General features: G+C 53.2%; 1 protein-coding gene across 1 annotated transcript in view; it reads left to right on the plus strand.

Annotated features, from left to right (window-relative positions):
• NTNG2 (netrin G2) overlaps positions 1–13,567 on the plus strand; it is a 48,060-nt gene extending 34,493 nt beyond the window's left edge. Inside the window, exons 4-7 of the mRNA XM_075716664.1 lie at positions 49–75; positions 12,236–12,403; positions 12,859–12,993; positions 13,344–13,567. Coding sequence (XP_075572779.1) covers positions 49–75; positions 12,236–12,403; positions 12,859–12,993; positions 13,344–13,567 — 554 coding nt within the window. The remainder of the gene's footprint in view (positions 1–48; positions 76–12,235; positions 12,404–12,858; positions 12,994–13,343) is intronic.
• The last annotated feature ends 2,054 nt before the right edge of the window (positions 13,568–15,621 follow it).

Consider the following 15,621-nt stretch of genomic DNA (forward strand, 5'->3'; position numbering starts at 1 on the left):
CGATGGCGTCCTGCTTCCAGTGACCGGGCTTCTTCTTGTTTTTTCCAGGTGCAGCTGCAGGCTCAGCATTTGGCAGTAAGTAAAAACATAACTGAAATGCTGGCATTTAACACCTTGGTGCATGGTCCTTGTGGATGTCACTAGGCAAAAAAAAAATTGTTATTTTCCATCCATTATCATTTTCCAGGCAATAAGTCTTCCCTAATTATGCCTCATTTTCTGTCCTGTCAAAGAGTCTTATATTTTCTTTCTTTGACTTCAGTAGCCTCATTTTGCCTCTTCCTCTGGCATGGTTTTCCCCCATGAGGTTCGTTAGTATGGCAGCCGGAAAGGAAATAAAAAAAGACTCTTCAAAACCACCAGTGCTTGCTGTGAACTTTTCCCCCCCAGTACTGCAGACTTCTGCTCTGAGAAGGAGCTGGGTTTGAATTATTTGGCAACGCATCCAGTCTGGGTCACCTTGGGCTATCGGTAAAAAAAAAAATAGAGAGAGTGTGTGTACATCTGTGTGTACACATGTATGCATATGAACATATGTCTACGAAGTGTCGGCAGCAAAGGTGGTAGAGCTCAGCGGGGATTTCTGTTGAAAGATTGATGGTATGATGGGACTCCTTATTTAACAAAGCTGGAGGTAGTTTGATATCAAAGAGCCTTGAGTTTTGGGTAAGCAGAAGCCTGGGTTTGAATTTTGTGGCTCGGGATTACCCGCCAGAAGAAACAAATCGGAGAGCTGAATGAATAATGGATTCTTTGGTTTGCAGGCAAGTGGAAAGAATTGGAGGAGAAATAGTTTCAGAGAAAGGCAAATGCAATTAAGCAAAATGCACCTAATTGAAAAGTGGAGGAGGTTTTTTCTGGGTAAATGAACCATATTTGGATTTTAAGCAGTTAAATTTAAATGGTTAAAATTTTCAAATAAAAATTAAAGGTCTCCCTTAAGTAATTTAGGATTTAAAAAAAGAAAAAAAATGTTTTAACAGTCCAAAATATTCTTTGCTTTTCTGGTCAAAACCATTTTGATAACTCTTTTTTTCCCCCTTAACAGAGCTCAGCATTCTCAGTGCTACCTTTGCTTCACTGGAAAATGTTTCCCATCACATTTTCTGCTAGGGAGAAGCTGAGGGGGGTGCTGGGAGCGATGCGCAGGAGGCAGACAGGAGGGATTTGTGTCCAAGGCCAGTTAAGGAGAGATTATTTAGCCTGCATAGGAGACTAGAAGTGACCTAAATTAAGTATTTAAACTAGCTCAGGGCTATTATGAAATTAAGCATGATAATCTGCATGAAGCAGTGGGACAAACAAGGACAGGAGGGCAGCAGGTGTAAGTTAAGTAGGAATTTGCGTTCCAAGTGTTATTTTAGTTTGGGCTGTGGTGGCGAGCACGGCGAGGTGGGCACCGCACCCGGGATCGCTCCTGCTCAGCTCCACGGGGGCTCGCTGACCGTAAGCCATCAATTAATTTGCCCTGCTGAACGAAGGGCGCCAGTGGAAATTGCTATGTGCCAATGGTACGGGTTGGTTTTGATGGTGCCAGGTAGTTTGCTGCCTGGGGGTGGCAGAAGGGACCGGTGCTGTTTATGAAGCCGGGGTAGGCAGGGCTCTGCCAGCTGCCACGTAGGCATCAGGCAGCGGGAGCAAACCTCCCGGCAGGGCGGGCTGGGGGCTCCTCTGCACCTCCTGCCCGCTCTTTGCCCCATCTCTGCCCAGGCATGCTTTCGTTTCCCCTTTTCAGCTTAATTGGCAATTAGTTTATGATACAGCTGTAAGTATTTAAGCCAATATCTGCACCAACAGAGTAAGCTGATACAGCCACAGCCTCCGGCCTGTGCGCGCATGCGCACGCACACACACTCGCTGCATCCAGCGTCATCGAGCTGCCATCGCCTTAATCCTCTCGGTGCCCCAGTTGTAACCATGCCGAGAAATCGGTCACCAGTTCAGCCCCAGCAGCGGCAGCCTCACGGGCGTGCGGGCTGGCAAGGAAACCTTCCATTCCCCCCCATTAAGTACCTCCCACCTCTTCTTTTTGCCTGCTAGCGTATGAGCGACCACAGCGGGTTACCACCGCAAAAACCACCACCGCAAAACCGACCACTACAACAACACCCACCACAACCTCAACCACCACCAGCACCCCCCTACCTGCCACCACCACCCAGCCAGGTGGGTGCCACGCTCCCTGCCTCGCTCGGAGGGCCAGGATTCCACCGCCGGGCTCCTCTTTTCGGCTGCTTCCCATCCCAGCTCCTCCGGCGGCGGTGGGGAGCGCGTGGGGCTGCTGTGTCGGTGGCCCTGGTTATCTGCTCTGCAGGACGATAAAGGGACATGGATAAAAATCACCCTGGCTCGGTTCGCGTCCCCCAGCCTCTGGGCAGTCCTGGTTTGCTGTTCGCTCTGTTCAGTCCAAGGGCACTTTGACACGTGTAACATGGGCTAGGAGCAAGCTTTATGGTCCCTATAAGCAGGGAACCAGCCACAACGGGTCCACCTCAAAGCCAACAGACAACCGCACCACGGGTTGACATCCCCCTCGCGGGCTGATCTCACGCTGCTGTCACTCTGTTATCATCGGGGCAGCAAGAACTGAAGCCAGGACTGCATGCGGGGGAAGCAACACTTTTCCCTTTTTTCCTCTCAATTTTGTTTTTTTAAAAAGAAAAGGTTTTCAAAATCCATCCCTCCTAGAGCCACTTGGCAACAGCCCCTGCACAGGGCTGGCACGGCTGCAAGAGATGCTCTCTTACAGCTCCCATCACAAGGCAGGGCAGGAAAGCAATGAAGGCTTTACTGTCCCACCGTAAAATTAAACCATGTGTCTGGTCTAACCTGGCTGGAAGGAGAGGGGAATCGTACCCTGTCCTGCTTTATCCCCGACCTCCACATGCAATACCAGAGCAGGCGGGAGAGTTGCCCCCACTGTACTTGCTGGGTGCTGCTCCCAGAGCACGACAGGGAAGGCTGGGTGCTGCTCCCAGAGCGCGACGGGGAAGGCTGGGTGCTGCTCCCAGAGCGCGACGGGGAAGGCTGGGTGCTGCTCCCGGAGCGCGACGGGGAAGGCTGGGTGCTGCTCCCGGAGCGCGACGGGGAAGGCTGGGTGCTGCTCCCGGAGCGCGACGGGGAAGGCTGGGTGCTGCTCCCGGAGCGTGACGGGGAAGGCTGGGTGCTGCTCTGCCCCACCAGCCGCTCGCTCGGACGGGGAACCTTCCCCAAGGAGGGCTGCTGCCTCGGCCACGCGACCTCGCTAAGCCATGCCAGGCACAGGCCATCGGGTCAAGGGAGAGCTGGCTCTGCCCTTGCCAGCTCTCCCAGTCCTGCATCAGGTCCCTGTGGCCAGCCTCAAGGATGTCATGCAGGCTGGCTACATCTTCAAGGACGGTTTTCCTAGGGCAGAGCCACACTCTTAACAATCCCCAGGCAGCCGCTGTACGAGCAGCCCCGGAGCGTGCGGGGCTGGAGCTCGCACACATGCCAGAAACACCCTTTCCTAATTTCTAAAATCACCCCGTGAAGGAAAACTTTTGTCCTTTTTCTGGGGGTTCCTCCTTCCCTCCCCCCGTGAACAAGGAGACAGCATTTTCACTTGTCTTTTGGAAATGAGCAGATAAAACTTAACAGCAGGACTTTTTTTTTTTTTTTTTAAGCTTCTCATGGGGAAATTAGACACGCATTCCTCCCCTTGCCATGCTTTCTGGGCCTGATATTTCCCAGGAGGACGTTTTACACCCACAGTATGTTAGTAACAGTCTGTCTGGGGGAGCTGCCAGAAGCCAGTCAAAGGGATGTGGAAACTTGATTGCATGTTTATGCAAATATAGATATATTCATGGAAGTACCCTGCTTGAGTAGTTAATCAGGAAGCCGAGGGTTGAGCTCCAGCTTCCATGGAGCTGGAGTGACCCTGGGCAAAAGAGTGCAAGCTTCTTGTCTGTTAGGAATTGCTCCTCACCCAGGTCCCTGTTGTACACGTGCAGGAGGGTTCATCCACCACCGCTGCCCAGAGCTCACACCATCGCCGTGGCCCCAGCAGTGACAGGGGATCGCATCTACATCTGCACCGCACGCTTGGGGTCATTTGGTTTTTATCCATGCTCACCTGTAGTAACATTTAAGTCTGGTTTTTTGCAAGTGCTGTGTACGTGTGGGTGCTGTGTTTGGTGTCTATCTTGCGTAGGATTTGCAGCGTGCTGCCTCGCTTGTGTCATCGTCTGGGGCGGGCAGGATGGCATCTGTGTGGGGTTGGGTGGCGAGGGGGGACAATCTCTCCTGCCAAACTGCTCTGAGGGACCTGGGAGATGTCACGCACCTCGGGGTTTATTCCTTCTCCAAAACCTGCTTCCTGGGCAGAGAAAATGTTTCCATAATGCTTTCATTAACTGATGGCAAGGGACAAAACAAATACGTAAGTCGCAGGCCAGTCACCACATCGCTGGCTTGATGCGGTCAGGGCTGAGCTCGGAGCTCCTCGCCCCCATCCAGACCCCCATCCATGTACCTGCAGAGCCAGGTCCCACCCCAGAATGGCGTGCCTGGGAGTGGAGACAGGCCCTGGGGGGGCCGCTCCAAATGAGAAGGCAGTCAGGGCTACCCAGCAGCTCGGGTAAGTAAGACTGCTCTCTTACCTGGGCAGCATGCCGGCTTTGATGCCAAAGGTCCATTGCGTGCCTTTAACAGCAGCAGGGAATCAAGGCACAGCCTAGTTCTGATCTGCTTTTGACCAGAGATGTTCCTTCCCCTCCAGTCCTGCAAAATGTAAAGGACTTCTTTAAGTACCGTGACATCCCAAAGGGGCTGTGAATGGAACTCGCTTGGACCTCAGGGAAAACACCTTGCTTAAGAGATGACCCTTTGAGCTCCTGCCAAGACACCCGTGTGCAGGAGACGCAATAACGCCAAGCTGGATCAGAGTCCCAAAGTGAGATACTCTGTCACGACCTCCCTTCTGAATTTTAGAACCATTAAACGATCCCTCCTTGCTTTAAAGCCAGCTCAGCCAGCCAGACATTTAAAAAAAAAAAAAAAAAAAAAGTCCTGTTAGGACCCTGCCCCATCCCTGTGCTGTTTCACCCTCTAATTTACACACTGTCTTCTGCCCTCTGAATTTCTGCTTCCCACCATAAGCAAGCAGCATCAGACCAGCCTCTGAGTTCACTGCCTCTGTGCCCGTGAGAGAAACACAGGAAAAAACAGGTATTTAAAGCCAGACCGATGTGGTTTTTCCCTTCTCCTTCATGCCTCCGCATGCTAGTGGGTAGCGGCAAGGCAGAAAGCACCGGAGCACGTAGGCTAGAGGAGTAGATTAGATTTGGGTTGTCTCTGGGTCGCATGGATCTGCTAGACATCTGCCTCCTTTGGCTGCTCGTGGTGTTTTCTGTGGTCAAGGTGGAGCTGTGGTCATGGTCATAGGACGCTTTTGTGCTCAGTCGCCTGCGGTGAGAGGGGGGAAAAGAATGAGTTTATGGGCACGGTCTGTGGTCTGAAGGCAGTCAAGGCTGCCAAAATTGGTAGAAGGGAAATGGCAGTTACCCTAAGGAGTATGAATTAAGTGCTATTCTCATTTGCCTTCTGCAGTTCTGTTATTTCGAAACCTTCCTTGAAGCCTGTCAAATTCTTCCTTGCCATTTGTTACATCTTTCCCACTTTCAAAATAAGGCCAAAAAAAAAAAAAAAAAAAGCTTTTTTAAATGGGGCGGGGGGGGGGGGGTTCTGCTTCCATTCCCCCCTCCCCCTGGGTTTGTAGCAGTTTCAGCAGTGCCAGTTCACATCCAGGAAAAACAAAACCACCCTGAGCCCTGCTTGATGGTTAAGGGCTCCCAGCAGAAAGAGAGCAACAAAAGCCTGGCTTTGCATAGGTCCTGCAGAAACAGGACCCCATGTTTATGTTTTGAGGTCTGTTTCAGGATCCTTCCCCACTACTCCAGTGCTGTTTCCCCCAATGGTTTTTGCTGCAAAGTGTGACTTCTTGGGTCAACTTATTCTACTTCCCCAGAAACCCACCAAGACCAGCAATTTTCACCAGGGCTGGTACAAGCCCCCGAGATAAAAGCTGCCCAGCGTTTCCCATTTGTGTGAACTGGGTCTGGGGGCGAAACATATCTCTCCCCATCCCAAAATGTAAAACTGTCCATTAATGTCCCAGAGCTACAAGGCAAAGGTTCTCAGGATAATGAGCATTAATAATTTTCCTGGCTCTGTAAATGCAATTGAGTGGAGGTGTATGTGAATGACTAAAAAGCAAAATGCCTTCAGGGCTGTTTTTTATTGTGACTCTAATTAAACCCTTGCCAATTTGCACAGGGCTTTTTTTCATATTCTCTTTAACACCATATTAATATCAATTGGTTTCCACTTTCCAGCTGAAAAGGACAATGTCTATCACCTTCTCTTAGAGCTTGTCATTAAAATAAAAAAAAAAATTTTTTTTTTTTTTCTTTTTTATTCTGCATTGTTTATCATCCCCTTGACGAGGCTGGGAAATCACATTTCTCTCCTACTCGGGTTTGTCCTTTGAAACTTGGCAAGGATCGAGAGATTTTTTTTTTTTCCTCCTCCTCCTTATGTTACCCAACTGGAGCTCGAAATTAATAATATGGCTTTTAAAATTTTATTCCTTGGTTTGTTTTCTAGCAAACCTGAAGATTGTTACCAATATCGAGGAGACGGGGAGGGGTATGGAGCCAGTGGGGGTGAGGGTGTGCGGGGAAACCAAACAAGTGATCTATAAATTTCTTGCTGGTTTAATTTCTCTGCAGTGGCTTGCAAGTTCTTTAATTGGTATTTCTGAGGGATGAGCAGAGCCTGAAGGAGGGCCTAGAAGTTTGGATTAGAAACCAGGACTTTGTGCCACCGTCACAAGACGCCCGTGCTAATTCTCAGTTCCATTATCTCAAAGCAGGGAGGGGTGCAGATCAGTGGCTGAGGTCCTTACGCAAACACACGAGCAAAACGCCGTGCCTTCAGCTGGGCTGAGAATGGGCAGCTCAGCACACCGCTGCCCTCCTGCCCTTTGCATCGCAAGGGCTGCCCGGCTCCTCCAGTGCCCGGGGATGCACCAGCTGCCCAACGCCAGCACTTGCATCGAGCGGGCAAGGCGTGAAAACCTGCGCGGCACAGGGTTGGGTTGCTTTTGTCCTCCAAAGCTCTGGCCCTCCATCAGGGCGCTGCAAAGCTCCTCACTGGTTGCCAGCTCCCCCCAGCACAGCCGGTAACACAGCTTTCCCCTTTGATCACTGCAAGACTACACCAGTTTGTCAGCGGCTGCCCCGCTGCAAGTGGGCTCTGCCCCGGCCAAGGCTGGCCCAGGATCAGAAGGTAGGAGATGTGTGGCTGAGCTGGGTCCTGCCAGCGAGTACCAGCTCCTGACGCTCAGCGACCGCTTTAGTTTCTAGTTCTGCATCTCTGTTTTCCATGCATCTCCTCCTCCTCCCGCCTGGGAAAAAGCTCAGGGTTTGTCTGTGCCCAACACACAGCTGGGAATCTGGTGAGGCTGGATTGAGCCTCAGGGTTTAGTCGCATACATGAAAGATGAGGATGGTAAGTGGTAGAAGAGATTGTTCACAGCTTGCTGCTGGGGTGAATGGAGAGGATCATGGAAATCCTGTCGTCTCCCGAGACTGCAGTCTGTTTGTAGAACAGAATAACTTTGTAAATAGATAGGCCTGTGTTGTTTATAGCATAGATGCCTTCTTATGTATTTCCTTGCTTCAGGTCTCCTGCGTGACTGCCTAGGGTGAGCTGCTCCTGGTGGGAAGCTTGGGAGGCTTCACGCTGGCTGTTGAGGCTGAAGCTTCTCCTCCTCAGGGTTCCCATCAGCACACACGCTTCGGCAGTTGCCCGTTGGTGCTCAGCTCCCTTTTCCCATCGAGATGCCTGTAGCTCGCTCCAGCTGTAGACATTAGCATCCCTTCCAGTGCCGAACGTAACAGCTGCTGAAGCTGGGCCCAGGACACAACCCAGTGTTTGGAAATACTCAGCTGGGGGGCAGAAAGTGCTGAAATTGAGGCTCTTTGGAGTTGTTGTGCTTTTGGGCCTGTCCCTGGCCTCACAGAGAGACAAAACCGGATTCGATGCAGTAACAAGGGTTAGGCCTACACCATGGCATCAATGCCAGGTGATGCTGACAGTCTGTGCTGAACAAGGGGGGCTTCTGAGTCTTGACAGTGGTCTGCAGATTTAGCTTCTCTCCATGCTTGGGCATTGTAATGACCACATGCCAACGCTTGCCCATCCAGCAGCTCCCATGCCCTTACCTTAGGATTACTTTTTCTGTCTCTCTTCACACTTAAAGACTAGTTTCCCAGAGACTTTGTCTCTCATTCCTGCTTCAACACATCTTCAACCAGATATGGCTCCACCAACCCACCCTAGATACCTGCCTAGAGCTTCCAGTGTCCCTTTGCCACCTTTTTAAGCAAACAAGAGGGGGATCTGTATTAAATCTGATGTTCTCTCTAACTGATGCCACCATAAGCTGTTCAGCGCCCACCAAACACAGCAGCACTTGGACCCAAGCCGAAGCCACCAGACTCTCCTGAGAACATCCGAGGTAAGGCCATGCCTGTGCCCGAGGACAGGGCAGGACAGATTTCTTCCCCAGTGTCCGTAGGCCAGGATAACCCACCCATCCTCAGCATGACCCACCATTGTACAATTTGCTCTCCTACTCAGAGGGTCCACCTCAGCTCAGTTCTGCTCATCCAACCCCATGGAGATCTTTTGGGAGGTGTGTTTGGGGCTGGGATGGCTGCATAGGTGTCCCTGGGCCCCAGAAGAGCCCATGGGCACCTCAGCTGCTTTGGAAAGAGGTTTCTTGCCACGGGGTGAGGGGCACGCACCTTCCCCTGGTCAAGATTAATTGGCCGACTGGCTGCTCTGGCCCAACAGGGCCAAGCCTCGTTAGCAGATCACCCTGCTCCCAACACCCCATGGAGCCTCCTCACGGCCACGGCCCCCTCCTCACAAGGGATTGGTACAACCATGGGGGCTTCTATGCAGGGATATGGCCCCTGAGCCACCTGCAGCACCCACTGCAGAGATGTGGGGCTTTGGAGCACCCCAGGGACCCACTGAGCTGAGCTGCTCCTTCTCCTCTGGGCTGCCCCACTTCCCTCACGGTGGGGACAACAAGCCCCAGTCCCCCTGTGCTGCATGGTCCTCTGCTGAGTGCCTGGGAGGACAGGCTGCCGTGTTCCGTGCTCAGCCATTGTGCCAGGGCATGGAGGAGGCCGTGGTGGCAGAGCAGGGCCTGGGCACTGTGATGGCCTGTCATGGCCACAGAGGCTGGAGAGGCCGTGTTGGTGGAGGAGGGTCTGGACACTGTGCCAGCCCACCACGGGACCAGGGGAAGCCATGGGGACCTGAGGTGGCCCCGGTGCCACAGCAGCCTCACAAATGGTGTCAGAGGCAGGAGTGGGCCCGCTCCGACCATGGCTGAGCCCTGGGGGTGGGGAGCACGGCCACCTCCTGCCATCACTATCACTGTGGGGATGCAACCAGCACTGGTGAGATGTAGCTGGCAATGCCCAGCCAGCACCTCCCCAAGCACCACAGCGCTGTGCAAGGGCTTGCACGCCACAAAAACTGGTGGGACCCATTCCTAAACACCCTGTGGGATCTCAGCACTGCTCAACCCCTTACTGGGGTTACCAAAGCACAAAATGCCCCAAGCACCAAACCCCATCAGATTGATTTAGAAGCGACAGCCTTTACCCCCAGCGCCCCAGTCATTCTGTGTGGGGCAGAGGTCTGGCACAGCCCTGCGGAAGCGCCGTCCCGGCTGGGGCAGCCCCTTACCCTGAGGGATTATCCCAGCCCAACCATGCTGGGCTGGTCTTAGGAGCCCTGTCCCCACCACAGCACTCAGATACGTTTTATCCTCTCACGTAGCGGCTCCGAAGAGCAAAGCAGGGAGCACAGCACACTCTGCAGGCAAGAGGCACAGGAAGAAGCCAGGTACGTGCTGGCAGGGACAAGCTGGGCTGGAGCGGCGCGTGCTCGGCAGGACCCTGTAGCAAGCCCTGCCAGATACCACCTCCGTAGCATTTGTGCTCTTAGCTGTACTCCTAGCAGCTTTTTGGGTGCCAGTTGGCGTGACCTCCATCAAACTGAGACCATCGCCAGTAGATTTTTTTTTTTAACCTGTTTAGACTTGTAGATCCTTATCCTGAATAACCCAATTCGTGCCACCAAACGTGCGTAATGGGGGGATGTGCGAGTAGCTCCTCTGCCTCAGCCGCTGGCTCTGCGCATTGCAATAGCATGGTGCATTGAGTTTTTCATGCATCAAACTTTGAGGAGGGGAGAAGAAGAGGAGAAATTTAGCAGATACCAGCTGTCTGGTGCAGAAATAGATGCCGGCACTGCCAGAGCAGTATTCTTGGCTCGGCTCGGCATTGTTCTTGTAGCAGAGCTGCTTGCGGTAAGGTAGGACGTGGAGCGGTGCTAAGCGGCAAGAAAAAGCATGTCTCTGATTTTTCTTAAGCATCCTCAAAGAGCTCGAAACTCATCCGGCTCAAACCAGACTCTGGTCCAGTGGCTCCTATTGAAACATACAAAGGTAAGAGGAGGGAGCGCGGTGCTCCCGGATTCCTAGTCTTCACCCAGGTGATGTGGTCCAGCAGCCTCCGACATGGAGAAGATGGGGAGGGTTTGCTATCCAAGTCATGGTTAGCTGTACATAGGAGTGCATCCTTAGGGTGAAACAATGCTTGGGAATTGCAGCAGCCAGAAGTATTTGAGCTGAAATTCTTTGGGAATTGGTCAAACAGGCAGAAGTTGTTTCACAAAGGGTCAAGATTACAACGGACTCCCAGCTCCTCCTCAGGCAGCTGTGAACCATGGGGAAACCTCTGCCCTGCTCCATCTTCCCTGGTCATCATTTCATTGAGACAAGTCACCTCCTCCAGTCACATGTGCATGCCAACCCACACCCTTCCCTCCCTCTGCCATCTTTGAATGTTTAATGCTAGAGCTTGGAACAAAACCCCAGCTCCAAGCCTTCCTCCTCCTCTCAAAAGGCTGGGGAAGCTCAGACCTGGCTGACACTGTTTCTGCTCGCGTTACCCGCTGCCCGTGCTGGCTGGGCCACCTCCTGACCAGCACAGCTGGGCCACAAGGCAACTAGGGTATCTCCTCTCCTCCTGCATTACACTTTTAAACTTTTCTTTAAACAGAAAGATCCAGCATCCTGAATCTAACACTGCAAGGTAGTCACCATCCCATCATGGTAATAAAAAGCAAACACAAGAAGCAAGTAATCAAATTCCTCTGGCTATAAATTAAACCTTGCTGGTTGTTTTCTAACATGTGCCCACAGCTGAGAGAGGTCAGCCCTGCACACCAGGGACAGTGCTCAGCCAAGTGATGGTGGCATCTCCCACCCCACCAGCAGCCTTTGCAGGTCTCCCTGTGCTGTGCCCGGCAGCCCTGGTTCAACCCCTCACGCATTTGTCCACCAACTTTTGAAGGATCCCACGCAAGCCACGCTTCCTTGCATACGCTCATTTTAAGCGTTTAACCTGAGAGTCACCATACCTCACAGCCAGCATTGATTTGGGAGGTGCAACAGCAAGGGGCATGCTGAGAAGGGACACTGAGGGGAAAAAGCCAGAAAAGTTTTACCTGGGCACACAGCAGCTTCAGCTCCACTTCAGCCTTGTCCAGGGCCTTCCCGTCGCTGGAGGCAGCGAGCACTGCCGCACCCTCTGCCAGCCCCGTCCCATGGGCCAGTCCCCTCCTCACCACAGCCTTTGACGGAGCCTTTGCTGGGGCTCTGCACCCCAGCACAGCTCCCTCGCAGGCCCTACAGCCCCACCAGAGCCAAACCCAGGTATCAAGCTGAGCTCTGCTCATTAACAAGGCAGCTCTTTAATTAACACCTGACTCCCCTCCACAGCCCTCTGCCTGCTGCCATGATTGTGCATTTCCTTAAAGAGATTGTGTCCTGGGACAGCCGGGGGCTGGCTCCTGCCTGTCCTCACCCCAAGGGGACAGAGCCCCCTGAGCCCGCTCTGCTCTCTGAGCGATGACTTTGAGCCCGATCCCCCCATGGCAGTGAAGAACGGCAGCTGCTGCGTGCACTCATCCTGCCCAGCCCACCCCAGCCCTGTGCTGGCAGCAGCCATGGCATTCCACCCAAGCAAGAGCCTCCTCCAAAACCTCGTGGCTGCTCTCCTTTGCCCAGCACGAGGGAGGATGCTCCCAGCCCAGCTCCCCAGCTCTCTCCTCCTCTCTGCAGACTGCGAGTGCTACGGCCACTCCAACCGCTGCAGCTACATCGACTTCCTGAACGTGGTGACCTGCGTGAGCTGCAAGCATAACACGAGGGGCCAGCACTGCCAGCACTGCCGCCTGGGCTTCTACCGCAACAGCTCGGCGGAGCTGGATGACGAGAATGTATGCATAGGTGAGCGCTCCGGCAGCCTCGGGCTGAGGCACCGGGATGTGGGATGGCTCATGAGGGACCTCACTCTATGGGGTGGGCTTCAGTTCAGCCCCTCTCTGGATGGTGGTGTGCCCACCTGCATGCTCCCCAAGGACAGCAGCCATTATGGCCTCTGCAGCCTGCCAAGGCTTCCCTTCCCTGAAAACAAAGCCCAAATAATTTCTTTCCAACTTGATTCAGATTCATTGCTCTACCAGGAGCTGCTCAGCTCCAAAGCAGGGGTGATCTTTGCACCCGTGGTTGTTTGCACTGTTGGAGCCTCTCGTGAAACCATGCCCTCCCAGTCCCTCGGTCGCTAACAGCCCTCCTGTAGCATGCAGCCAGCCTTTTCCAAAGGCCCCAACGCCTCCCTTGGGGCATTAGCGGGCACAAAGCCCCCGGGCAGGACAGGCACTAACAGCCCTGTCTTTGGCCAGAATGTAACTGCAACCAGATCGGCTCCATGCATGACCGCTGCAATGAGACCGGCTACTGTGAATGCAAAGAAGGCGCCACGGGGCCCAAGTGCGACGACTGCCTGCCCAACTACTACTGGAGACAGGGCTGCTTCCGTAAGTCCCCCGGCAGCACCATGTCCCCCTGAGCCAGAGGGACAGAGGGAGGTGTGAGATAGGTCCAAACAAGAGGGGGATCTTCGGCCCCGCCTGCTTGGGTGGCCCGTGATGCTCAGGGTGTAGGGTGAGCAGACTCCAGCCATTCCTCCCAAATCCAAAATGACTTGAGAGCTTTGCCCCTGAAGTTTGTAGCCCCCACTGCGTTCCTCTGGCCTTGGGGCTGCTCTAGCGCTATGAGGGTTGGATAATTTAACCGCTAGGAGCTAGAGAAGAAAGCCAAAAGCTTCTAGTTTCTGCTGCAGTCAAGGGATTAACACCCATGTCCTTCCCTCCCTCCCACCTCGTAGCCAACGTCTGCGACGACGAGCTCCTGCTCTGCCAGAACGGCGGCACCTGCTACCAGAACCAGCGCTGCGTCTGCCCCGTGGGCTTCAAGGGGGTCCTGTGCCAGCAATCCAGGTGCGAAGCTGACAAAAAGGACTGCGACGGTGCCCCCGGCACGCGCGGCAGCCTCGGCACCATCCTCCTCGGGGTGCTCGCCCTCCAGCTGCGCGGCTGGGTGGACCTCTGAAGCCGCAGAGGAGGGAGCCCAGCCCAGGCACGTCACCCGAGGGACCTGGGGAGACTAAGGTAACGGGTGGCTCTCCGCACCGTCTCCTCCGCCTTCCTTCACGCTAGGACTTGCACAACGTCTTCTGGTCCACTTTCCAAGCAGAGAGGTATGCAGAAAATCAGGGGCTGACTCCCGCCCACGAAACCATCCTGGCAGCGGCCGGGGTGGCCGCAGCGCAGAGCTGGCTGCCGAGCAGCAGCACGGGGACTGCACCAGCCTGTGCCGGGGCCGCGGTCCCACAGCCCGGCGGGGACACGGGGCCCGTCCTTCCCTCCGCACAGCGACTCCCCTTCCCTGCTCCGCACAGGGCGACCTGGGGCCGGGGCCACCGGGGCCCTGGCGAAATAGTGCCGCGATCCAAGGGATGTTTTTTTTATTATTACTTTCTTTACTTTGGTATAGGCTGGGGTGTTCTTTTTATTTTTTCTTCTTCTTAGTCTCCTGTTTTGAAAGAGCCTGTCATGACAACTCCAGAGCCCCGTAACACAACAGGCAGGGGAAGGGGAGGGAGGGAAGGGGGGACTCTGGTCCATCCTCGCTGCATAGTCCCACGTCCCACCATCGGCCTGGCCACGCACATACTGTTGCCTACAACTCTAGTTGCTGCATTGATTTTGTATTTTCATTGCTGGGTTTTGTTTTCTTGCACTTACGGAGAACGCAGGGGCCATTAGGTATATGGTACGTGAGGAGTGCAGTGTCTTATCCACACATTTCCGTATAGTGTACGGTTCAAATACTTTTTTTGGTAGAGACTTATTTTTGTTTCGATTAAATGTTATAAAAGAACCACAACTTAAAGGGACATTTTGCCATGAGCATTTGATTCTGGTGTATCCTCCTCCAGTAAAGCGACTATCAATTGCTGCTTGATCACCACGTTTTCCTTTTTGTGTGCACAGTTAATTACAGGTAAAGACTTATTTTTTGATTCATAATGTCCTCTTGTGTTTTCTGAGTCACTACCAAGATGCACCACATGGCGAGGGACAGGGGAGGGAGAGAGAGGTTGCCTCATCACTGAGAGCTGTTAATTATTTCTCCTAATTACTTTGCTGAACCTAGGTTAGACTACTAACTGTAGACAATGAACAAAGCCTGAGTGATATATTAAGCACTGGTCTTGCGTGGAAAGGCCATTTCCAAATGAGCCTGTGGCAGGAGAAGGCTGGGTAGCTCGGGGATGCTTCTCCAGGGGGATTGCAGCTGCCCAGCCCCATTGCAGCCCCTGCCAGAGCTGGTGCCATGATACACCTTTGCAGAAAAAGCTGTTTATTTGGAATGCCTTTAAGCAGGCAGAGCCTGGAACTTCAGTGTAGAGCTCACAGGGACTAGATCAAGTCATTTAAGGCTTATAAACATGCCGCTATCAGAGGAAGCGTTTGCAGACAAGCACATAAATGAAGGCAGGAAAATCCAGAGACAAGAAATCATAGAATCACAGAATGCTTTGGGTTGGAAGGGACCTTTAGAGGTCACCCAGCCCGACCCCTCTGCAGTGAGCAGGGACAGCTTTAACCAGACCAGGGTGCTCAGAGCCCCATCCAACCTGGCCTGGGATGTTTCCAGGGATGGGGCCTCCACTGCCTCTCTGGGCAACCTGTGCCAGTGCTTCACCACCCTCAGTGTAAACAATTTCTTCCTTATATCCAGTCTAAATCTATTCTTCTTTAGTTTAAATCCATTACTCCTTGTCCTGTCACAACAGGCCCTGCTAAAACGCTTGCCCCCATCCTTCCTATAAGCCGCCTTTCAGCACTGCAAGGCCACACTAAGGTCTCCCCGCAGCCTTCTCCTCTCCAGGCTGAACAACCCCAACCCCCCAGCCTGGCCTCGTAGCAGAGGGGCTCCAGCCCTCGGATCATTTTTGATGTAACTCAATCAGAACAACAGGAATGTCACAAACACAAGAGCTTTAATTTTGTTGTGTCCAAAGATTTGCCCAACAAGGAGCTGATTGAGTGGAGGATTAGAAGACGGGACAACCCACCACCTCCAGCACGTTCAGTTCT

The sequence above is a fragment of the Pelecanus crispus genome, chromosome 9 (genome assembly GCF_030463565.1).
Source record: "Pelecanus crispus isolate bPelCri1 chromosome 9, bPelCri1.pri, whole genome shotgun sequence".
In the NCBI taxonomy this organism is placed as follows: Eukaryota; Metazoa; Chordata; class Aves; order Pelecaniformes; family Pelecanidae; genus Pelecanus; species Pelecanus crispus.